Raw genomic sequence first — 25892 nt, 5'->3', positions numbered from 1 at the left:
CACCCCACAAGAGAAAATGCTTTATCATTTGTCACTTGAAAAATCTGTGAGGTACTTATCAGTTTCGGCACTCATCAGGAGTTCTAGAGTGAATTACAAGTATCAAGGCACCTCTGTATTATGGGTTTTTTATGAAAGCAGTCCATCCCAATAAATGCTTCGACCAGATCCTAGAGGAAACTTAGACTGTTCATAGGTGGTGGGCACACACTGTGATATACAGACCATGTATGATAGAAATGTATACTGAAACCTATATAATCTTATTAACGAATATCACCCCAACAATTTAATTTAAAAAATTATTCAAAGGGAGGGAAATAATAAAAAATTTCCATTTTGCCTTTCACCAGAATATGTCAAGACTAAATTCTCAAGATTTATGAATAAAGTTTCCATCCTGATTTTTTTTAAAAATGTATATCTGTTCAGAATTTGTTCATTTTAAAACCAACAGGCTTTAAATTATTTGAGTGGTATTTCAAGTGTTTTCAGGGTTTACAGAAAATTCTTTATAANTACTGAAACCTATATAATCTTATTAACGAATATCACCCCAACAATTTAATTTAAAAAATTATTCAAAGGGAGGGAATAAAAAACTTCCATTTTGCCTTTCACCAGAATATGTCAAGACTAAATTCTCAAGATTTATGAATAAAGTTTCCATCCTGATTTTTTTTAAAAATGTGTATCTGTTCAGAATTTGTTCATTTTAAAACCAACAGGCTTTAAATTATTTGAGTGGTATTTCAAGTGTTTTCAGGGTTTACAGAAAATTCTTTATAAACAAACCATGCTTTCATCTGAAAAATAGTAATGTTTCAGTTATGCATATCATAGATCTTTGTTCTTTCAGAATCTGACTCCTTTCTTCTCTCATTCTGAGTGAGAGTGAGCACTACCTCCATCCTCCTGGCATTAAAGCACATTTCATTCCCTGAGCACACGGTCGCTCGCACCAGTCTAGGACCTAGCAGGCAAATGACAAATGTGTGTCCACCGAGGAATGCTAAGGGCCCCGTGAAGTAAGCTTAATTCGCCCTCAATTTTAAATGGAGAAATTGAATGTAGCGGCCAAAGTCTACAATCTGGATGGAAGTGACAGCTGGGGTTATGTGACCTTCATGTCCCAGTTTACACTGTAGCTTTTCTCAGATAACTACTTCCTCCAACCAGAATTATGTCTTTCTAGTCCGCGCTGCCTTTGCTTATAGCACTTTCTCCACCTGCCCCAACTGTTTGTTGCCAGTATCCGTGTGTCACTTCCCCTAGGTCCTCAGCGGTCATACTCACATTTTACAGTATCTACCTAACTTAGTCCACTTTCTTAGACTAGGGAATTAAAATGCTGCTTACTTAAACTGAAATCAGTAAATATTATAAATATTCTACTTCTTTCCAACATTCATACTGCCTGCAAAGTCTTGCTTATTTCTTATGGTACTAACTTCAGTTTGGATTTGGCCTAATATCAAAATTTATATCCTTAAAATAAAGCTTCTCCCCCCTCCCCAGCGATCTAATTACCTGATAACTGGCATGCTTACAGTTGATTACTGGATTTGGGTTATCATAATTTATGAAAAGCTAAAAGAAATAAATGATGTATCACTAATTTGTACAAAATCTTCTTATATCAAGGTCCTAATCAATTTAAAGATAGGAAAAGCTAGACTAGTATACCCTAAGCTAAATCACCATCATACAAAAGATGAAATGCTTTACATTTTCTTACCAATAGATCCTGGTATATTTTCTGGTTATCTGATGTTTGATGCGGCGAAGGTTGCATTACTTGCTCAATTTTTGGTTCCCCAGAAGTTACAGAGTTGTTACCAGCAGCCCCTGTGGGTCTACTCTGTGAGCGCACGTTTACGCTCTCTGCCAGCAGGGAATTCGGAAAGAACACAGGCACCTCAGGTTCTTTTCTCACCACTGGAGAAGAGCTGCTTGAAAGGATGTACATATAACGTAAGTGTTAGTTATCAAAGTATCCTTAACACATACATTCGAAGTGCAGGAACTCTGGAAGAAAGAGGTAAGGCTCCCGCAGCATTCTGGTTTGTGATTTTAGCTCTTAGTGATGAGCATCTCATCTTGATAGGCTGCATATAAGCCAGATCATGATACCTTTTTGAGTCATGTTATTTATAATATATTTAGACAACTTTCTTGAAAAGTTGGAAAATGACCTGTTGATTTCTCCAGAACCTGATGCAATAATTTTTTTTTAGAGTTTAAAGATAGAAAAGACTTAACTAGTATTTTCTAGATACTCTAAAATTTTAAAATATATTATTCCTTTACTTCAAGCTTGAGAGAGGGGAAAGGATGGAGAAAGAGATGGAGAGAAACACCGATCACGTGCCCTGACCAAGACTGGAACCAGCAGCCTTTTGGTCTGTAGGCTGGCACTCGATCCACGGAGCCACACCAGCCAGTGCTCACTTCGAGTTTTAAAACTTGTCAAATAGGAGTACCTAAGTTGTCATTTATAACCACATTATATACTTGGTTGCATTTTTCTTCTTTATGCTTGTATGTATTTTTCAAATTTCATACAATTAGTATTTATTATTTCCAAATTTAGGATATGAATACGTATTTTGAAAGTAACCTTGGAAAGCAATATTTAAAAACATTACTTGTAAGAACAGTAATCTGTGGCTACTGTAGAAAACAGAGAATAATAATAATAAATATTAACTAGCAGAAAGGGTCAGGCACTGTTTCAAGTACATCATGTTATATATAATCCTTTCCAAAAAGACCTATGAGATAAACACTACATTTTATCCCCATTTGACAGATGAGGAAATCGAGGCACAGAGGTTAGTTAGGTAACTGCTCAAAGTTATACCAAGTATAAAGAAAATAAAAGTCACAGGTAATTGAATACCTAGAGATAACAGCTGTTAAAACTTCAGAGGATTTCTATCTATGCTTTTCTCTGAAGAACTGTACCATATTACAGCTTTAGAAGCTGCTTTTAAAAACCTAATATCATGTCATGAATATCTTCCCACTTCATTAAATATTCTTAAAAAACAAGCTTTAATCTTTACATAGTATTTCACTTTTTAGATATGGTATGATTTTTCTAACCATACCTATTCTTTAAAACTCAGCTTATTTTAATTTTTTCCATACTGTTTAAATTTTTTAAAATTATTTATTTATTTTAGAGAGAGGGGAAGGAAGGGAGAAAGAGGGGGGAGAGAAACATCAATGTGTGGTTGCGTCTCACGCACACACATTGGGGACCTACCCTGGCCAGCAACCCAGACTTGTGCCCTAACTAGGAATTGAACCGGTGACCCTTTGGTTTGCAGGCCAGCACTCAATCCACTGAGCCACACCAGCCAGAGCCATATTGTTTAATTTTAACTTGATATGAAAGGCCAAGCAAGGACTCATTTGGTACATGAAAATCTCAAGAAATTATTAGCTAAAATGAATCTTTGTAAAATGCCAGTTGAGATATAATTCTAAGAAAAAAAGTCAATAAATCTGACAATCTAAAGTAAAAAATCATTACATGGTAAAAAACATCAAACAAGGTCAAAATGCAACTGACAAACTGGATGAAAATATTTACAACATTTACCACAATCAGTGAACACCTCTGGTATGTGAAGAACACTTAAAACTTGAGAGGTAAAGGACATAAAACTAATAGAAAAATGGTATAAGAAAGACAAGCACATAATTCAGGAGTGTTTTTGATCCAACTCACTTGTAAGTTTAAAAATGAAAATTAAAACAACATCAAAATATCAGTTATCACTTAAGAGGCTGGTCAGCGGTGTTTCTGGCATGGCTTTGGGGAAGCAGAGGAAACAGATAATGCTACTGCTGGTGGGAATGCAAACTCATACAACCCTTTTGTAGGGAAATTTGGCAACATTTAACGAAACTACGTATGCAATTAACTTTGGATGCAGGAATTCCACTTCTAAAATAAGCCAAAACTATACATGAACAGAGTAATTCACTGTAGCATTGTTTGTGGTTGAAAAACATTGGAAACAGTCTAAATGCTCATACAAAAGTGAGTATTTTATTAAACTATGGCACACCTAAACAATGGAATATTATACAGCTATTAAAACGAAGACGGTCTCTAGGAACCCATTTGGAGTGATTTCCAGTCTATACTGCCAAATGAAAAGAGAAAAGTTTAGGACACTGCTTATGGCACACTACTTTTCTCTACTTTGTTTAAGAAAGAAGTAACATAAAATACAGATATAGCTGCTCACCTGTACAAAAGAAATACCAGAAGGATAATCTAGTGACTAAAGAGATTGGGTAGAAGAGGAGGTGGTAAAAGGAGAATTTGGGAACCAAGTAGCAGGGAGGAGAAGGAAACACTCCTTTGACTGATACCTTTTTATACAGTTTGGTCTGTTAGAATCATAGTGATGTTTCCCACTCCAAAAACCCCAAACAAAATCAACTGGAATATGGAGAGACCCCAAGATGGAAGAGTAACACCTAATGGCACTGCAAACAAACAGCATAAGCGTGTAAGGGACTGGGGAAGAAAAAACTATCCTAAAAAACAGTGAAAAAAGATATTTTCATTGGATATTGTAAGGCTAAAGATAAAAATTATAAACAAATATACTCTAGTAAACTTGTTTCAAAATCTTAGTTATTCTGGAACTACTTCACATACACAGTGAAGCAGGACTGAACCACTAATAAAACAGGGGGTGTAGGATTGGAATCAGAGGATTGGTATGAAGTCAAGGATTTTCAAGTACAGATAGATACTTACAGAAATAAATGCAGATGTAGACACATCCGTGGGTTAGTGTGCACACTGAGTTAGATCACCAAGAGAATCTCAAAATTTAAAAGAGAAAAAGAAGTAGGATGACTATTGAATCACGGAGACCTTACTTGGATGCAGAGAGTGGCTGGTTCAGCTCTTCCTCCGCAGCAACGTTGCTCTCTTCAAAGCTGGGAATATCCACTGCCTTTAATGAAGATGCACTGCCTGGAGGACTCGTGACTTCATTATTCATGTCGACAGAAAAATTCATGTCCTCACTGAAAATCTTGGTATCGTCTTGCTTCAGCGGAGAGTCAGGCTCTTGATGATCGCCTGCTGCGTTCCAAAACAAGCTGGCACCTGGAGATCAAAAGTTTTAACAGACACTGAAACAAATACTCCACCATAAAAATAATTCCCTGACAAAACTTTGGGAAGTACGACTAGCTACATTATTTTAGCACAATTACCTAGAACTCTTTTCAGATTATATTTCCTCAGCAATGCCATGAAGAGTTAATTGGCAGGTGGAAAAAAAGAAAACTGGGGTACAAAGGAAAAGGGGATATTCTGAACCCTGGTTCTTCGAGAGGTGCGACTCTCAGCTGATATGTTTTCTACATGAAAATTCTGAATACAGTTTGGTGTGGTGTGTTGAAAACCACTGTTCTGAAACAGCAGACAAAATGTAGAATACAAATCCCTGATTTTGACACTTTAATGAAGCATTTATAAAGCCATATTAGGGATGTATCAGACATATGCAATATCAGGCATGTATTTAAAATTCAAATGTTTCCCAAACTTTATGGATCAATTGCACAGTTATTTGCAGAACTATTTGCATGTATTATTTACTTGCTTGCTATTTTTATTGTCAACTCACTTTATTTTTACCTAACATCATCATCTCCAAGAAATCATAGATTTGAAGTGTTATATTTTTCCAATACTCCTAACAATAAATATATCCACAAAGTATAAAATATTCCTCTTTATACTACTCCAAGCCATCTTCTGAACCTCAGTAGTATGCGTTCTACAATTTGGGAAATACTGCTTTACAAAATGATTTTTAGAAATAATTAAAACCAAAAAGTAAATCCAAGTCAAAATGGATTCTACTTTGAGGGCCAACTTGGATGATATTATAAAAATAAATTAGTAAAAGCAGGATTTAATCTTGTATTAAACTAAACATTACAATCTTTCTTCTTTATTTTTATTGTAGACACTGTGAGAGATGTCCCCATTTCCCCACGCTTTGCTGGCTTCCCACCCTTTCCTCACTCCACTGCCGTCTGGGTCTGGGTGTCATGCACATGTGTTCTCTGGCTTATCCCTTCACCTTCCTCACCCAGCCTCGCTATCTCCACCGACAGCTGTCAGTCTGTTCCATATGCCCACGTTTCTATTTCTATTTTGCCCATCAGTTTGTTTTGTTCATTAGATTTCACAAATAAGTGAGATCATATTGTAGTTGTCTTTCTCTGACTGGCTTATTTCATTTAGCATAATGATCTCTAAGCACTACTTATCCTGAATACATGATCACTAGATATATTTTGGGGAATTAAGTATTATTATAGAATAAACGTGCTTCTAAGAGCCATTTAATTCAAATGATTAATAATTCATTTTTCTGCATATAAGTAACAACTCTGAATATGAATCCATGAAGTTTTAAAATATTTGAATTCTATATATCATGCTTGAAAACTTATTTCAAATAATTCTGGAATGTCAGTTCAAGCATGTGAGTAACTTCACTCAGTTATCACTTTCTTCAGCAAATGCTGTTTTAGGCACCACATTAAGGAATGAAGATACAATAGTGAATAGGGCAGTGTTCCAGATACCAAAAGCTTACAGTCTAGTGGCATACACAGATGTTAAGCAACTGTAATACACTTTATGTACAGAATTTTACAAGAGAGCCTAGGAGGAAACTGAACTTTTTGGTATATTTATTTAGCTCACAATACCCATAACTCCTTCCCCACCATCCCTCTACAACACACACACACACACACACACACACACACACACACACACACACAGGTGTACACGTTCCCTGGGAACCATCACCCCTGCAATTAACAAAGATGGGACTCCAGAAACTATGTCCTTATTATGTGATTCTTAGTCCCCTTACCATTGAAGCAGGGAATAAAACCTAACCCAAACGTGGCCATTCAGGTTCTGTGCAATTTGATACTGGGACTGATGGAGAGTAACCTGGTTTGTACATAAGGCTAAACTGTGTGTGCATAAACTTTGGAACTCTGGGTGAGCTATATTTTAAAATGTAAGGCAGTGAAGACTGCAGATGAATAAAATAGCTATGTAGAACAATGGGATAGTCTTAATAGTATTCCAGTGTCTAGTTCTGATTTTTTCCTGAAGTCTAGCCCCATTCCTGGCCTTTGCTTTCATGAAACATCCCCATATTCTTCCAGTAAATTTCCCATCCTTGCTTAAATTACTTGAAAGTGGTTTATGTTGTAGACAAAGAATCTTAACAGAGTAACTAATACCTGAATGTGATTCATAAATGTGCATGAAGTTCTTGCTACCCTCACTCCTTCCTCCCCTCTATATGGGTAGTTCAGAAAAAGAACATAAAATTTGTCTTCAACCCACCCTGACTCTTTTGAGCACCATTATCTTCATTTGCAAAAGTAGCTCGGTCTCGACAGATTAGATCGTACTCATCCTCTTTCCTTGGCTTCTCTAACTTGCCTCCTTCCGTTCAATACTTCCATCTTTCCCTCTATCATCCAGGCTTAAAATATTGGAATAACTTTCATCTTAATTTTGGAATACTTCTAGATTTATAGAGAAGATGATACAGAGTTCCTGTATACTCCTCTTCCAGGCTCCCTTGATGTTAACATTGTATACTACCACGATACATTTTTCAAAATCAAGAAACCAACATTGTGCCCTGGTTGGTGTGACTCAGTGGACCGAGTGCCAAAAAAAAAAAGATTATAGAGCACCAAACTTAATAGCAATTTTAAGAAATTATTCTCATTGGTAATATATTTTTCTTTTTTTAATTACCTAATTTTCTGCAAAGTGTATCTTCAAGTTAAAACTTATAGTTCATTCAGTAAAGCTGATTCATTCAATTAAAAACTGAGCCAAGCTTTTAACATGCTATTAGAAAGAAATGTAATTTAGCTCCATCTATTAGTTTTTGCATTACCCATCCAAATTTCTTGTTGCATAAGTATTTGATAACTGTGTATCAGACTTAAAAAAAAATCAGCCCTGGCTGGTGTGGCTCAGTGGATTGAGCACTGGCCTAGAAACCAAAGGGTCACCAATTTGATTCCCGGTCAGGGCACATATCTGAGTTGAGGGCCAGGTCCCCACTGGGGGTTTCACAAGAGACAACCACCCATTGATGTTTCCCTCTCATTTTCCCTCCCTTCTCTTCTGTCTAAAAATAAATAAATAAATAAAATCTTAAAAAAAAAAAGGAAAGAAACCAACAGTGGTACATTACTATTAACTAAAATTGTACATTTTATTTGGATTTCATCAATTTTCCACTGATGTTCTTTTCTGTTCCAGGATCCAATCCAAGACATCACATTGCATTTAACTAGAGTAACTTCTGAATCCTCCTTCTTCCTCAACCGCTACATCCAATTAGTTATCAAATCTTATCAGCATCTTACATGACTCTTCCTCTTCATTCTTATCTCTACTGTCTTGTGTACTATACATCTTGCTAGACCTGGGAGGACACAAAGTTGTTCTTGAAGATTTCATGGTCTGGTGATGAGTAAAGATGTAAATAAATGCCATTTACATTGCTGATTTTTTTTGAGGCCTTTAATGTCGCTTACCAAATAAAATAGATTGTCCTTTGTTAAAGATGTAAAAAGGGTCCTACGTAACACTGTAGTGGAGGGTACTGAACAACTCTGAGTCCTGTCTTCTCTGAACCCACACTATTTTCTCCGCCAGGTCTGTTCTGCCATCTCTAAATTCCACCTACTAAAATCCTACAAACCCTTCAAGGCCCATATTCAGTAAGGGCACAGATGAAACATCCCCAGATCCCTCAAACCACAGACAATTTCTCTTATTAGAACTGGGTCCAACCTGGGAAAGCAGCAAAAACAATGTATTATTATATAGTTTCATACCTGTTTTTAGGTATAGTTTTATTTCATAAAGAGTAAAATTACACAAAGACTTTAAATAGTTACACTCTTATTACCTTGGTTTTGGTTCTGTTTGTGTCGTGCACCAATTTCAATACAAAAACATTTCAAAGTAGACATGAAAAGCATTTTTAAAAATTCCTTACAAATTAAAAAAAAAAAAGAAATTACCTGTGCTCACAGCAATGCTTACACTTTTTCTCAGGTGTAAACCTGGGGACGACTGTGCTTCCACGGAAACCAGCTCTGTTTGTGCTGAGGCTCCCCCCGTGTCTTCCACAGTGGTCGTCTTAGGAGAGCAGGGCTGAAGAGACTGTGCTTCCAATAAACGCTGAATCTGTATCAATTAAAAACATATATCAAACTGACAGGGAATCACAAAAATGGCAGCTGAGTTTAAATATGAATGATAGTTTTCCAGTTATGAATAACTAACTTTATATTTTCTCACATTTCAACTAGATAATATCATAAAACTTATTCAATGTAGAAAATCATTATCATTCATTAAGAAACTGGGGTATGTGTAAATTTGGAACTATACTGAGCTACCAGCCAAGGCAAACTGCTAGTTATTTTTAAGAAACCATTTTAATACAAGGAATTTAACAGAACTAAAAAAAAAAAATCCCAGCAAACCTGAGCTTGAAGTAGTCTCAGCTGTCTGTCCTGCTCTGTGAGGTATCTATATGCATCCGGGGACAGTCCCATCATCCCATGTTCTGACCCAGCGTTGGGTGTGTGCATGCACACTGCACAAGGCCGCAGGTTACAGGAGTCCACGTGTGAAGGCAGTCTTGCCACAGGAGACGGTTCTACACTGCTGTGAGGAGAGCAACCACCCACGCTTCCCTGCGGTCTCAAAGCTATAGGACTGCTTGAAGAATAGAATGCATTATGATACATAGCTGGACATCCGCTTGAGTGAAATAATGAATGTTTCTGAACAGCTTCAGACTGGAGGTCTTGAACAGATCCTACTGTATTTATTCCTTGCCAAGAATTTATGGGGCTGTATTGAATATGGCCATGATGCTGACAGCAACTGCAAACACTTGTGGAATAGTAAGATGGTGGTGGGGGAGTAGGTATCTGAAATTCCATTGGTTTTCCTGAATTATGAGGTGAAAAAATAAAATTGTGTGGGTGGGACTGTACAGCAAGAGAAGACTGCCTGGAATTAAACGTGGAAGATCTTACAGGATACTCTTCCTTGGGTACACTTCCAGAAGAGACTGTTTGCAGCTTTTCAGATGCATCAGGAGATGGCCCACTGAGAGAAGATGGTTGAACACCGTTCTTTATACAAGGGTTCTCTTTCTTACAGGCAGATGGCTGTCGTACTTTGCCGTGCCCCAAAGGAGCATTGCCCTGGTTTAACTGATTTAGCAGCCCTTCTGAGGAAGGCTCTCCAGCTCCAGATGCTGGGCAGTGCTTCTCATCATAAAGCTGGGGTTGCAGTGGCTGCAAGTGTTCGGAACGGTCCATCAGTAAAGGAGGGCTTTCACTATTCACCACCTCCAAAGTATGAGGCAGAGGGTTTGATTCGATGCAACTGCTATCCAACACCAGTGAAAGTTCTGGAACTGACGGTTGGATCTTAGAGACCTGCAAATGGGAAAGAAATGAAAGAGGGACAAGTATTTTTTAGGAGAAAGATATATACTTCACTTTCCATAGACCAGTATCTCCCAAATTACACTGAGTCAATTAATTTAAAAAGGTTTATTCCTTATCTAGACAGTTGATAAATATTTTCTGGGTATCTTCTATGAGCTAGACACTAGAAATACAATTGTGAGCAAAAGGAATGAAGTCCTTGCCCTCAAAAAACAAAACTAAGCATCTCACAAGCTTATATAATGATGGAACTCCTTTTACTGGAACACTTTAATATTGCTTAGATCAGCAAATACAATATGATAAACTGTTTTACAATAGTTTTACCCTCCCTGCAAAAAAATTATCACAGGCAAAATGCTTCAAACACATTTAGTAGCAAATAATGTTTTTGAACCTTAAATAACAAAGAATCTTCCAATAAATATTTACAAATAATTTTCCACTTGGTATAATTATTTATTCTTTGTACTGATACAAAGTAAAAGACTTGGAAGACAGCAGAAAAGAGAAAAAGTACTCACTGTGGTGAATTTGGTTATAATTTGATATTAGTCTTAAAAAGTCTTTCTAATTCCAGCCCTGGCCAGGTGGCTCAGTTGGTTGGAGCATCACCCCATACACCAAAGGTGGTGGGTTCGATCCCCAGTCAGGGCATATACTGGAGGCAAACAATCCATGTTTCTCTCTTACATCTGTGTTTTTTTTTCTCTCTCTCTCAAAAAAAATAATCAATAAACATATCCTCTGGGAAAGACTAAAAAATATCTTTCCTATTTCTTTTTCTTCTAATAAGCCATTAGTCCAATTACGGTATAATAATTCTAAAATAACCTACCGGTTGGCTATAAAAATTATGACGGGGTTCTTACCAATTCATCTCCAAAAGCAAGTAGGTTTTCTCGGAATATGGTAGTAAGATGCAATGTCAAGCTTTGGTGATATAGAGTTTAGAACATTGGGTCTATATGGACTAAAAGCACCAAACTCTGAAACTAAAACTCTGCAGTCAGAATCCCAGCTTTACTACTTACTGGCTGTGTAATCCAGGGCAAGTAACTTAACCAATCTGTGCCTCAATTTTCTCTGGGAATAATTATTATATGTCCTTACAATTTGTGTATATATGTGTATCTATTACTACATAAAATAATTATATATACCTGTGAGGTATATATGCAAATACCACCATATACATATAGATAGCTACATATATCTTAGAATAAAACTTCAGTAAATTTTAGTCTATGTTATTGAGCAACAGGAAGAGATTTTTAGGCTTCTAGCCATCAAGGTAAGTACTTAATAAGATCAGTGGTACCTTCTGACTCACTGGGTGAGGACTAGGAATTGGTCTTGGAGAAAAATCTTCATCTTCAACACCAGAGTCATGATCATTTATTGGCATTTTCCCTGGAGTTAATTTTTGGGAAGACCTAAAGAGTAGAGGAGGAGACAGGAAAAAGTCTTCAGTAATCTAGTGTTTGTTCATTCTTTTGGAAGTTGAAGACAGTCCTTTAGTAAGCTACAGTAGTATTTGGATCATTTAACATAGTATCTGACAATCATAAGTTATTTTATTTTTCAGGCCAATGTTAGTTGCCCAGGACAGCTGGCCCAACTGGACCCATGCTCAAGAAAATATCCTTTTGCCTGATCATCATGGCATGTTTAACCCAGTTATTCTTAATGTCACAATAAGTCAACAGTTACTGAGCATCTTTTGTTTAACTACTTTGAGGAACGTAGAAATAAATAAGACATAGCACCTGCCATCAAAAACTAACAATCTGGTGACAAAGATGTATTTTCACCGTATTAAATATTCAATGTGTTAAAAAGGAAAATGAAGTAGAGAGTACTTTTCCTATGTACTTTTATCTGTGATGGGAAAATACTGAAACATTAACTGAGGTACCTCTTCTCACTCAGTCAGTATCACAGGTGGCCCAGCAGAGAACACAGAGCTGAGATTGAGTTTCAAAGGCTGAAATTAGAGTTTAAGACTAAAATTTGGAAGACTACATGCATCAGGTTTTTTGCATCCTAAACCAGATAAAGTCTCAATAGGATGGGTTAGGAAAGAGGAAAGAAAAGCCAGAATAAAGCTAAGAGAGCTTAGACATTAATGGTACTGCAAGAAAGGGTCCTAGGTCTTACCTCCCTGGCAGGAAGAACCAGAGAAACCCCCAGGTAGACCTGGAAGATCTGACAGAAGGAGAGACCTTTGCCCCAGGCCCTGGCTGGCTAGAGGCAAAACCAAAATTCACTCTGTGCCAAGGCGCCACAGTGAGACAATGCCTGCATGGTGCACTGAAACAGAAGGGTCTGGGCTGGTCATCAGAACTCAACTGAAGTCAGTGTCACTGAACAGAAGGGTCTGTACTAGTCTGCACAAGGGTCGGTACGAGGTTTTTCAACAACAATGTTAAAGAAATGTAAGTGTCTCCTTAATTTGGCTTTGTCTTCCATAATATGCAATAAAATCTTGAAGAAAGCTTTACAGGGGTGTCCAACCTTTTGGCATCTCTGGCCCACACTGGAAGAAGAGCTGTCTTGGTCCACCCATTAAATACATTGTGACATGTAATCAGAAAATAAATCCCATAATGTTTTAAGTAAATTTACGATTTTGTGTTGGGTCACATTCACAGCCATCCTGGGCTGCATGTGGCCCATGGGAGACAGGTTGGACACCCCTGCAGACAGTAAAGGTGTTCTTGCAAAGCTGTAAGAATCTAGCTTTCAGATCAAGATGGTGGCATAGGTAGATGTGGTTTGCCTCTTCGCACACCCACATCAAAATTACAGTTAAAATATAGAACAATTATCACTCAGGAATGTCAGAAAATGAGTTGAATGGAAGTCTGACAACTATGGAATTGAAGAAACCACATCAATCCAGATATCCTTCCCAAACCCAAGTGTAGTGAATAAAAATTTGGGAGCGATATCTCAGGAGCAAGGAGTTCCAGCTCCATGCCAGGCCCCCCAGCCCAGGGTTTCAGTGTCAGGAATATAAATCCCCAGAACTTCTGGCTGCAAAAACCAGCAGGGATTGAGTTGGGGAAGAAACTGTTGGAGCTGGAGGCAGTTCCTTTGAAGAATCCACACTTGGACTCACCTACTCAGACTCATTCTCTCTCAGCTCCAGCAGTGGGGTAGCAGCTTAAAAGGTACCAGCATATTGGGAGACACTGAAGTGTCTGGCATCAAGGTGAGCAGAGTTGACTCTTTTCTAAACCCTCCCTGGTAAGCTGGTGTGATATCTGGGATTCTATCAACCTGGCTAACACTGACTCACTTTGGAGATACCCAGAGACTCCACCCGACCAATTTACAGGCTTACGGAAGGCAGAGGGTTGTGGTAAGTGGTCATAGCCAATCCCCGCAGCTAACTAGCCTGGGTAAGTCCCTCCCATTAGTCTGTCAACAGCAACCAAAGTTCAACTACAAGAAGAGGGTGTTTTCAGTCCATACTAAGAGCACACCTCAAGTACCCAGCTTGGGTGAGAGGGGAGGCTGTACCACTGGACCCTACAGGACACCTACTACATTAGGCCACACTACCAAGACACGGAGTCAAAGCAGCTCTACCTAATGCATAGAAACAAACACACGGAGGCTGCCAAAACAAGGAGACAAAGAAACATGGCCCAAATGACGGAACAGACAAAACTCCAGAGAAAGAGCTAAACGAAATGGACACAGCCAATCTATCAGATGTAGAGTTCACGAGCAAAGGGACCATGCCTGTATGTGTTTTTAATATCACCATATCCTCAGCCCTCAGCATATTATTTGACATAGGGATATGAAAGGGTAATTTTATGTGTCTACTTGGCAAGGTCAAGTATCCAACTATTTGGTCAAACATTATTCTAGATATTTCTGTGAAGGTATTTTTTGCATGAGAGTATCATTTAAATCAGCAGACTCTGAGTGTCGGTGGGCCTCCTCCACCCAGTTAAGGGCCTGATCAGAACAGAGAAGACTGGCCTCCCCAAGAAGAGAGCAACCACCTTCCGGCTCTAACTGCAACTCTTCTCAACCTGCCAGCCTTCACTGCAGTTTCGGACGTGCCAAGCCTCCACACTGTGTGGGCCAGTTCCTTAAAACCTCCCTCTACACACGCACAGTCAGTCCTGTTTCTCTGGACAACCCTGATAGTACAAAGGAACATCTTCTTTACCAAAAAAGGTATATGCTGACCCCCAAAACTCACAAGCCATTATGTAATTAATATTCACCAAGTGTATGTGCTTTAAAAGTTTTAAATATTTACTTATTTATGTTTTAGAGAGAGGGGAAGGGGGGTGAAGGAGAGAGAAACATCAGTGTGAGAGGGAAACAGGATTAGTTGCCTCTCACATGTGCTCTGACAGGGAATGGAACCCACAACCCAAGCATATGCCCTGGGCAGGAATCAAACTGGCTACCTTTCAGTTCATGGGTCAATGCTCAACCAACTTAGCCACAAGTTTTAAAACAAACTATTTCTTTTTTAGGTAGAGGAATTATTTTGTACAATAGTTTATCTGATAGGCTTAGGTTTAAGACTATAAAGAAGGGAAGAACAAACAAAAGGCAAACTAACCCAAAACAGGATGCTTTTTTAATACTTTTTTCCCCTAAGTAAAAAAGCAACTCAAATAAGAATGGTATTAGAGCTGTTACTTCATTAAAATTCCCATCCAATTTCTGAGTATGAAGGGATGCATTTAAAGCAAAGACATCTATGGTACCTAAGATATACAAATAGTTTCATCAGAAGTAACTAGAATTAATTTAATTACTCAGTGAAAGCTAATAAAAATAATTTAAAAGTATAAAGATAATAAAAATATATCTTTTACCTCTTAATTGAAAGATTCTTAGAAACTCTGTTGAAAAACTCTGTTTCTGCATTTTGGCTTTCAGCACTCAGCTCAAAATGTATAGGATTCTTGTCAGAAGGTTCAACGTTCTGAAATGAAGTAGGTCACATTTTTGAGATGTGACTTAAAACATCAGAGAATTCTATTTAGATGAAAAGTAGCTCTGAAACATTGGGGGGTGAGGGTTGGGGGAGGGAGACTTCTGATTTCTATAACTGTAACCTTTTTAAAAGAGCTGTTTCATAGAGATATAATTGACATATGACATTAGTTTCAGGTGTACAACACAATGATTCAATGTTTGTATATACTGTAAAATGGTCACCACAGGAAGTCTAGTTAACACCCATTACCATACAGAGTTACAATGTTTTTCTTAGGATGAGAATGTTTAAGATCTACTCTTTTAGCAACTTTCAAATATAATCAACTCTTAAACAACATGGGGGTTAGAGGTGCTGACTTCCTGAGCAGTTGAAAATACGGTACAATGACAGTTGACCTTCTGGCATTCTGGCATACGTAGATTCCCAGTATCAGAACTGACCCTTGAACAGTGTGGGTTTCAACTGTTGAGGTCAACTGAAAAATATCTGCATAGAAGAGGACCTGCCCAGTTCGGACCCATGTTGTTCAACAGTCAGCCTTATACAGTCAGTAACTATAGCCACCCATCTGTATATTATAGCTCCAGGACCTACTTATTCTATAACTGGAAGTTTGTACCTTTATACTACCTTCACCCATTTCTCTTACCACCACCCTACCAAGCCACCAATCTGTTCTCTGTATTTATGTGTGTGTTTGTTTTTTACTTTTAGATTCCAATATAAATGAAATCATGAGCTAGTTGTCTTTCTCTATCTATTTCACTTAGTATAATGCCTTCAAGGTCCATCCGTGTGGCGACTGGCAAAATTTCATTATTTTTTTCTGGCTGAACAATATTGTACTATATATATGTTCTACTTTTTCTTTATTCACTCATCTATGGATGGACACTTATGATTGCTTCTATGTCTTGGTTATTGTAAACAATGTTGCAATGAACGCGGGGGCGGGGGGGAGGTACAGATATTCTTTTGCATTAGTGTTTTCATCTCCTTCAGCTAAACACCTAGCAGTAAATGCTGGATCATATGGTAGTTCTATTTTTATGTAACCATCTTTTTTATATTGTCCATGACCCTACTACAAAAGTGAAGTGTTAATCATCTATATTAAGTAACTCACTCAATAACCAGGGGTTCAGTTAAAATAGTAACTCTGAACTGAAGATACAACCTAAAGAATAAAATGAGTAAATAATGTCTCTAAAATAGAAATAAATTAGATTTCATTTAAGATGATTATATTGATAATTAAAATGCAAGAACTTTATTCATGAACTGATACAACCTGTAAGTAGAGTGGAAGCAGACACAAAATAAGATCTGAGTAGAAACACATGGTTATTCAGTTAATATTTTTGAAATAAAATGCAAAAATTTTAAATTATTGGTCTGAGACATAAGACAACTAACCAATTTACTGAGAAGTGGTCTTGGAATGTTTTTACAAAACAACACATGTATTTTTATGTATTTTATTAGATATAGCAACAATCAACTCTGATTCCTAGTGTGAGAATCCATTTCTTATACCCCTACATTTTAAAAATAACAATTAGGGAAAGGAAAACACTAAAATCACAAATTAACTCTCAATATTATAAAATGATACAACATATAAATCCCTGATATATATATATATTTTTTTAAAAGACTTTATTTATTTTTAGAGAGAGGGGAAGTGACAACGAGGGGGAAAAAAACATCAATGTGTGGTTGCCTCGTATGCGTCCCCAACCAGGGACCTGGCCTGCAACCCAGGCATGTGCCCTGACTGGGAATTGAACCAGCTACCCTTTGGTTTGTAGGCCAGCACTCGATCCACTGAACCATACCACCAGGGAAAAGCCCCTGAACTCAAAGGTTTTAGAAAAAACATTGGCAAGCTATTCTGTAGATAACCTTTGATCCTATATCTAATTTGGTTCTGGAGATAAAACCTAAAGTTACTGAAACAAACTTAACTATAAATGGATAAAGTAATATTCAGTAAGACCGATTATAAATACACAAAGCCTAATAGTTACTGTTTTAAAGTAAAGACCATTGGGCTTAAACTGACAACACAAAGCTTTCAACAGTAATTAATAAATCAAATCCCTTACTTTGAAAAGATGTAATGTTTCCTTGCTGGTTAGGAGCTGGAATCGAAGGTCTGGTAAGGTGCCATCACAAGGGAGGCATTCATAAAACTCAGGATCCTTATGTGTCATAGAATATAGAACTATAATGAAATGTCCAGATTCTGAGAAAACCCTAGATGAAAAAAATGCCATTTAATTAAAATTTACTGATGATAACAAGAGTATACTATGAGAACTCTATGCGAGTCTCTCCATCTAGTTAATAGACTGACTAAATAGCCTAACTTTTGGAGGAAAACTGGGGAGCAAATTCATGCTTACTTTTTAATGTTACTGATTTTAATTTTTAACTACATTTTATTAAGAAAAAAATTCCTTGTAAAAACTTTGAACAAGAATATAAAATAGAAAACAAAAACCACCCCACTCTACTCTCTGGTTTGGTGTGTGTGTGTATATATCTATATCTATATCTATATCTATATCTATATCTATATCTACATCTATCTATCTATCTATTTCCAGATTTTCTCCTAAGCCTACAAAAACATTTTATAAAATTTAAGAAAAACAAGGCCACACGCCACACATGATGCACATTTGTTATTTCTTATTCAACCATCCTGGGTTTCTTTCCACGTCACTATTCTATATTATACCTCAGATGTCCTGATTCCTTTTTAGCAACTACCAGTATTCTGATTTACAGATATGCCATTATTGATTCTCTTATACTTCCAGAAGTGCATATTCAAATTACTGCATTTACAATGTTTCACTATTAGATACACTGATAAAGTAAACATTAATTTTATTACTCATTACATTAAAAAAGTCAGCAAGAGTCTTTAAAATATATACTGAAACCAACTATTTAGCCCTGACTGGTGTGGCCCAGTGGGTTGGGCATTGTCCTCAAACTGAAAGGTTACCAGTTCAATTCCCAGTCAGGGAATATGCCTGGGTTGCAGGCCAGGTAACCAGAGGGGGCATGTGAAATGCAACAAATCCATGTTTCTTTCCCTCTCTTGCTCCCTCCCTTTCACTCTCTCTAAAATAAATAAAGGAATAAAATATTTTTAAAAACCCAACTATTTAAATACTTTCAATGGTTGTCCCTATTTTGTAAAATGTTGAATGAAAAAATAACTTGGGTATGTATCATAACAAAACAAAGCAGTAGAGGCTGAAGAGGCAGAATGTCTATTCTCCTCAACTCCTATCTCTGGGATCAGGCAAGGCCAGTACTCAGAATGCAATGAAGTTCGTACTAACCTAAGCTACACTAAAGAGTGCTGACTCCTCTCTGGCTCAAACTTCCCTTGAATGGATTGGCAGTAATTAAAGAGTTCAGTATCAAAGAAATGCTCTAATGCTTCGGACTGACCACAGAGTGAAAAGGCTTCAAAAATAATTTCACTGGTCATTTACTATCAATAAGAACTTAAAGCAAGACCAATCATTGATACTTAAACAACTATGCAAATACACTAAAATGAACATTTGCTTTATTATAAATAAACCTAATTGTCTTTTAAAGTTGAAATAAAATGTAAAGTAAAATTTTAAAAGCATCTGAAGAAAGCACAAGAGATTTTTTATTTCAATAAATACTCCTGGAATGGGCAAATCCTTTCTAAGCAAGATAGGCAAAAGTTTTATAACTACCCCTTCAAAAAAAAAGACTATTTGGGAAAAACACTATTAACCAAAGTTAAATCAAGTGACAATCAGGGGGGAAAGAAAGCTATACCATATATTTTTATAAATATTATTTTTTCTCTACGTCTTACATATAACACACACACACACACACACACACACAGAGTCCTGCACTGCTTAATGACAGGGATGTGTTCTCAGAAACCCATTGTTAGGCTATTTCACTGTTGTGTGAACGTCACTCAGTGGACTTACACAAACCTAGATGGTATAACCTACTACGCACCCAGGCTATAAGGCACATCATAGTCTGTACGTGGTCTGTTGTTTGACCAGAATGCTGTTATATGGCACGTGACTGTACATAGAATGAGAAAGGGATAGTGAGCTATTTCAAAGCAACAGGAAAGGGTGCACAACCCAAGAGAATAATGTCAAGAGACATCAATAGAAAGTCCCCAGAAGACGGTTATAACACATGAGAAAAGACCACTACCATGACCTCTCTGAGGTCTTGCTACTCTCCCCACTTCCCTCACTCCTCTTCAGCCACACTGGCTTCCTTGCTCTTCCTTAAAGATGCAAGGTGATATTCTGCCCATGGCCTTTGGACTTAATGTATGCCCTGCTTGGGACTACCCAGACAGCCCCTGTAAGATTTGAGATGGCTTACTCCCTCACCTCAAGTCATTGCCTGCCTGATTACCCTATTAAAATTGTTACTCTTTACCTGCCACTACCATCCGGACAGGCAACATCCTCCTCCCCTGCGTATTTTCCTCCACAACACTCACCACCTGATAAAATATTATTTATTTTACTTATTTGTTCTATTTCCTGCCTATATTGGCAGAGTCTTCATTTTGTTTACTCTTTATCCACAATATCACGATCAGTGCTTGGTACATAGTAGGTGCTCAATAAACATTTGTTCCACAGTTTTAGTGAGGAGATAGAGAAAAAAGGCACTCTCAAACACTGTTGGAAGGGTTAAAAAATTGGCAGTTTTTTTGAAGGGCAGCTTAGTAATATCTACCAAAGTTTAAAATTACACTTTGATCAGAAAGACCATTTTCAGGAATTTATTCTACAAATATACTAGGATATTCACACAAAGATATATTCAAAAGAGGGCTAGTTTTTAAAGTATAGTATTTATTTACTATTCAGTTGTAAAATATGTGTTAAAACTATAAGAAATAATGACATGGCGGGGGGAAAGCAATATATAGAAGAGGAAGAATGGTATGTTCCCATCAGTGATTTAATTTTTACAGGCCATTAGAGGGTGGCATCTGTCTATGCATTGTATATTGCAGGAAGGAAGCACAAGATACTGCTTAACAATGACTGTCTCTGGGGATCAAGTCTGGGGAAATGAGGTAGAAGAGAGACTTATTTTTATTGTATCTGTATTATGTCTGATTTATTACCATGTTCTCACACCATCTTTTCAATAAAGTTTTTTCTAAAGTAAATTATACACCCAAGGCAGAGAGAAACAGACCTTGGAATTTCCATTTAACAGAAGGAGAAGGTGAGAGGCAAACGGTGGTATACAAAGTACCAAAATGAAATCAGCAATTGAGGTTCGAAATAAAGTTTCCCTATCAGTTCTACTGCTCATACTTTAGTTCCAGGAGGAAAAGTAAACACTTCCTCTCAAATGTTTCTTCAAGTTCTAGTACTATCACTGTGTAACTTAATAAAACACTTGTAACAAATTCAAACTCATTCCAGCCATTTCAATGAAAAGGAATCGCTATTTATGCACTACAATACTAGAGTACATTATCCCTAGGGGTTTTTTCTCCCAGTCTTAAAAAGTTTAACTTCTATGTTACAGTTCTGTGGTTAGGCAAGTAAATTCCTTATATTTCAAAATTTATTGCTACCTCACCTCTGTCTGGTGTTACTACCACTTAATATAAGTTTATTTTTCCAATGTGCTCGCTCTTCTGGTTTATAAGTAATCATAAAATGTTAAGGCTTTGCATAAATTTTATTTATTTGCTTTTTAGATTTAATTTATTTTTAAGGAGAAGGGAAGGGAGGGAGAAAGGGGGAGAGAAACGTGGATCAGTTGCCTCTTGCACACCCTCAACTGGGGACCTGGTCCATAACCAAGGCATGTGCCCTGACTGGGAATTGAACCAGTGACCTTTTGCTTTGTGGGATGATGCCCAACCAACTGAGCCACACCGGTGAGTGCAAGACTTTGCACAAATTTTGAAGATCAGTAAAATATGAACAAAGGAAAACATCAAAATAAAATATAGGAGAAAATACCACTTGCCTTTCTTGAATAGAAGAACTGAACATGTATCGTAAGCAGCAAGCCCATACCTGAGGACTATAGATATGTATAATACCAGAGAGCCATCTAAAAGAAAAAAAAAAGGAATAAAAAACTATAGTCATTTATAAACGGACACTTAATATACTTTATTTATTTATTTTAAAAATCATTTTAGAGAGAGAGGAATAGAAAGAGGGAAAGAGAGAAAGGGATGGAGGGTGAGAGAGAGATAGAGACAGAGATAGGGAGAGTGAGAAAGAGAGAAAGACTGATTTGTTGTTCCACTTATTTATGCATTCATTGGTTGATTCTTATATGTGCCCTGACCAGGGATGGAACCTGCAACCTTGGTGTATCAGAAGAACACTTTAACCAACCGAGCTACCCAGCCAGGGCTGATACTTAATATACTTTAGAGTATGGTCTTTTTTAGGGTAAGATTCTTGGCATTCACCAGCACTACAATAAAGGCCTCCTCATGAATAAGAAATCTATTAACACCAGACCATGATAATAATTAAGAGGGAGAATAGACACAGATATATGGAGAGCTTCTTTCTCTCTGTCCTCTCCCACTTGAGATGAAGGGAAAAAGGTAGGAGAGAAAATGGTTAACCTTAGAGGTAAAAGCAGGAATCAATTAGAATCAATTAGCCTGGATTTGAAAGAATAGACTAAATTAGGGGAGAATGAAGTCAGCAGCTCAAAATGTAGAGACTGAAAGGGTTAAATATTGTTAATATACATATATATATATAAATATAGTGTGTGTGTGCGTGTGTGAAACAGAATGTTCTTAATATTCATTTAGTGAAAAAGACAAGTACCACAGGATTTCACTCATAAGTGGAATCTAATGAAAAAAAAAATAAACAAAACAGTAACGGATTCAGAGAACAGACTGACAGCTGTCAGAGGGGAGGGCAGTTGCAGGGCTCAGTTGAAAAGATGAAGAGATAAGCAAAAAAAATGAGCAAACTCATAGACACAGACAACAGTATGGTGATTACCAGAGGGAAAAGGGGCTGGGGAAGGTCGAAGAAGGTAAAGGGGGGATATATGGCAATAGAAGGAGACTTGACTTGGGGTGGTGAACACATAATACATTATACAGATGATGTGTTATGGAACTGTACACCTGAAACCTATATAATTTTATTAGCCAATGTCGCCCCAATAAATTCAATAAAAAAAGATAATCACTTAGCATCAAAAGCCCATAGCCAATACCAGAAACATAGCAAACAATGTAAGTAGATTTCATGACTCAGAACTTTTGTGCATTCTCACTTTTTAATCTTGCATATACTATTCCCTCACATGGGTTCCCTCCCCATCAATCCTCCCTTCTAAGATCCAGATACACCAAAACTTCCAGCTCAAGAGTGCTTGCTCTAAGAAAATGTCCCCATCCTCTCTCTTAGAAGGACTAGTAGTGCTCCTACTGATATTGTGCATTTCATAGCAAATCATATACAGCCATACCCTCGTTGGCTTTAGAACTCATCAAACCCTGTACTCATTGCGTTTTGATGAGAATAAAACGTTTCAGCATTTGGCACTTGCTCGGGACTCGCTGGCCTCACTCCAACTTGAATGGGACGTGATGCCGGCCCACAAGGAGAAATGCTTCATCATCCGGCACTTGCTGGCCTCGCACGGCTCTCAAGTTCCGGAATGAACTAACGACAAGTACTGCGGTACCACCGTACTTCCTTATTATTTACCTTTCTATGTGTGAATATTCGAATACTTTATCACCTCGCTTTGATTATAAATTTCTTGAGGAGCTTTAAATCCCAACACAATACCAACATAATACCAACATAACACTACACATATGGTAAGAATTCTGTAAATATGGAATGAATATAACTTTCTGACTGAACACTGTCTAAATGTTATTAACTACTCACTCTAAAGAGAAAGCCATTCATATTTAGGGGAATTTCTACAAAACTTCCTGATGGGGAATTTTAAAGTGTTATCCTCGCCCTGTGTTCAAGGTGACTTAAGGACAGCAAGTAGTAAAGAAAGTTAAAGAAAAAGGGTTCTACTGCTTCAACTTCAACTAGCAGAACTCAACTTTCTGTTTTATACATTGAAGTTCTTCCTAAGACTGGGCAAAATCTTGTTTTAACTAATTCTGATATTCAAATAAGAAAGTTTAAGAATTATTGGCCATTGTGGTTTTGTAAGGTGATCTAAGTTTTAATCACCTTAATAGTCATAGCACAACTGATTTGCATGTTTATCATATACATTTGAACATACACATGGCTGAAAAGGTTTTCATAAATAATGCAACACTTACATTCCTACTAATGGTAGAGAGTAAGCCTTGGGATCAGATTCCAGCAAAAGTAACAACTTGCGTGTTTCATCCATGGTAAGATACCTAAACAGAGAATATTCATGTAAAAACAACTAACTGGAAGTATACACTTTTGACCTTTAAAAGAGATCAACTGAGTGCTAAAGCACATGTTAGGCAGGGGAGAAAATTAAAATGAGTATTTTTCTCTTTCACACACGTACACAAAGAAAACAGTTCAAAGTGTAAAAAAAAAAAAGACTCCAATAAGAGATTAAAGAGATTCAGTATCTTAAAATTCTATCCATTAAAATGGTCATTGAAAATTACACACCCTTTTAAAAAGTTTTTCTCTAAATGTGTCAACTTACTTTAATCAAAAGTATTAAAATCAAAGCTAACGATCTTAGAGCCATATACATTTCCCTGGAAGAAGTGAATTTCCTTTCACTGCAGTGTTCAGCCATCCCAGGGACTTGACAAGACTGCGACAGATAGGACTCTCCCTAAAGGAGGCTGAACTAGGAGAGGTACAATATATTCAACTCTCCATGCACTACAGTCCTCCACTGTCGAAGAAGTTTGGAACCATCGTGACAGAACTCAAAGCTCACTATTCCCTAACAGGATATTATACTATATTTATACATTGTTATTATGTTTATTACTGACAGTAAGTTTTAAGGATATGAATAACTACAATAGAATTGTGGAGAGTTCATTTTATTGTTATGGCTTTAAAATACAAAAATAAAACAAAGCTATTTGTGAAATAAAGTCTTGATAGTCCCACTGAGGATATACGCCATTGTTATAATAACCCCAAAAAACAAAGATAATGAATTTATCAGACCATGGGACAAGACGATTAAGCCTGAGTTGGCAGGGGATTTATCCATGACACACGTGTTTTGAAAGCTCTTCTCCCTTACCTACCTGATAAATTCCTATTCTCTAAAAGAACCAGCTCAGGCTTTCGATAATTTTCCCAGGCAATTTGGACACACCTTCCTGCCTTCCCTGCACTGTATATAAACCCGTATTATCTTTACCCACATCATGTCTACATGCTTACATGTAAATCATGTTAATACATTAGGCATCATGTTAATATGCTTAGTAGACAGTAAGTATGCTTTTTCAAAATTTATTTAATTTCACTGCCTAACATAATACCTATTCCATAATGGATCCTAATAAATAGTTGGATAAACAAATGATTGTGGTCAAGGAAAATGGCAAATCTCACGAATTTAATACATAATTATAGGTAAGAGGTAAGAGGAATGAACGATTAAAATGTTGAACATGCTTGGGTAGCATGCCAAAGGATCACAGAAGGGTAATTTAGAGAAAGGTAAATTCATATTTCACTAGTAGATGGGCGTGGGTACTAAGGAAAACAAACTAATATTTTGGTTAATTTTAACAAGTTCCCAAGTCCCAATTGAGAATCACTTTACTCCTTCAAGGGCATTAAATGTTACACTTAATTCAAACATTTTTATCACCACCACACTTAGCCATGCCATGATTCTGGAATATACCAACACCTTTTTCTACGCCACTCCAACCAGAAAGGTCATCAAGTGGGACTCAAAATGGGATCTTTATTGCTATTCCAGGGACCCCCTGAAAAGAAAATCCTCCCTTCTCCTCACCCTCTTTTGAAAAGGCATTTTTAGAGAATGAGACTTGGAGTTGAGTGTACTTTGGCAAACATTTCTAGCTCTAGAGACCTAACAGGAACTAGGGTGGAGTGGAGTGGGAAAGGAAGCCAGAAGTGAACTGCTCAGACTTTAAAGCAGAGGGTGCTTACATTCTCTAACCTAGCTCAGTAGACAATGGATAAAGAAAGTAGATGATTCAGAGAAGCAGCCCTGCTGAGGAGCAGAAAGCATGCAGTTTGGCTTATGTTTCGTAAGAAACTAAGTGGGGATAGGAAGCTGGAGAGGATGCTGT

General features: G+C 37.2%; 1 protein-coding gene across 2 annotated transcripts in view; it reads right to left on the bottom strand.

Annotated features, from left to right (window-relative positions):
* Positions 1–25892, bottom strand: part of STIL (STIL centriolar assembly protein) — a 42703-nt gene that overhangs the window by 5560 nt on the left and 11251 nt on the right. Inside the window, exons 7-15 of one of the 2 annotated variants that reach the window (XM_037043334.1) lie at positions 23931–24014; positions 21614–21700; positions 17677–17827; positions 15441–15550; positions 11906–12020; positions 9604–10572; positions 9136–9301; positions 4912–5143; positions 1739–1952 (exon numbers count right to left, since the gene is read on the bottom strand). In XM_037043334.1, coding sequence (XP_036899229.1) covers positions 1739–1952; positions 4912–5143; positions 9136–9301; positions 9604–10572; positions 11906–12020; positions 15441–15550; positions 17677–17827; positions 21614–21700; positions 23931–24014 — 2128 coding nt within the window. The remainder of the gene's footprint in view (positions 1–1738; positions 1953–4911; positions 5144–9135; positions 9302–9603; positions 10573–11905; positions 12021–15440; positions 15551–17676; positions 17828–21613; positions 21701–23930; positions 24015–25892) is intronic. The other variant, XM_037043335.1, reaches the window with a different exon arrangement.

This window comes from Sturnira hondurensis, unplaced genomic scaffold (genome assembly GCF_014824575.4).
Source record: "Sturnira hondurensis isolate 20B ecotype Veracruz unplaced genomic scaffold, ASM1482457v3 Scaffold0004068, whole genome shotgun sequence".
Classification (NCBI taxonomy): domain Eukaryota; kingdom Metazoa; phylum Chordata; class Mammalia; order Chiroptera; family Phyllostomidae; genus Sturnira; species Sturnira hondurensis.
Note: the sequence above shows the minus strand (reverse complement) of the source record. Positions and strands in the feature narration are given on the sequence as shown.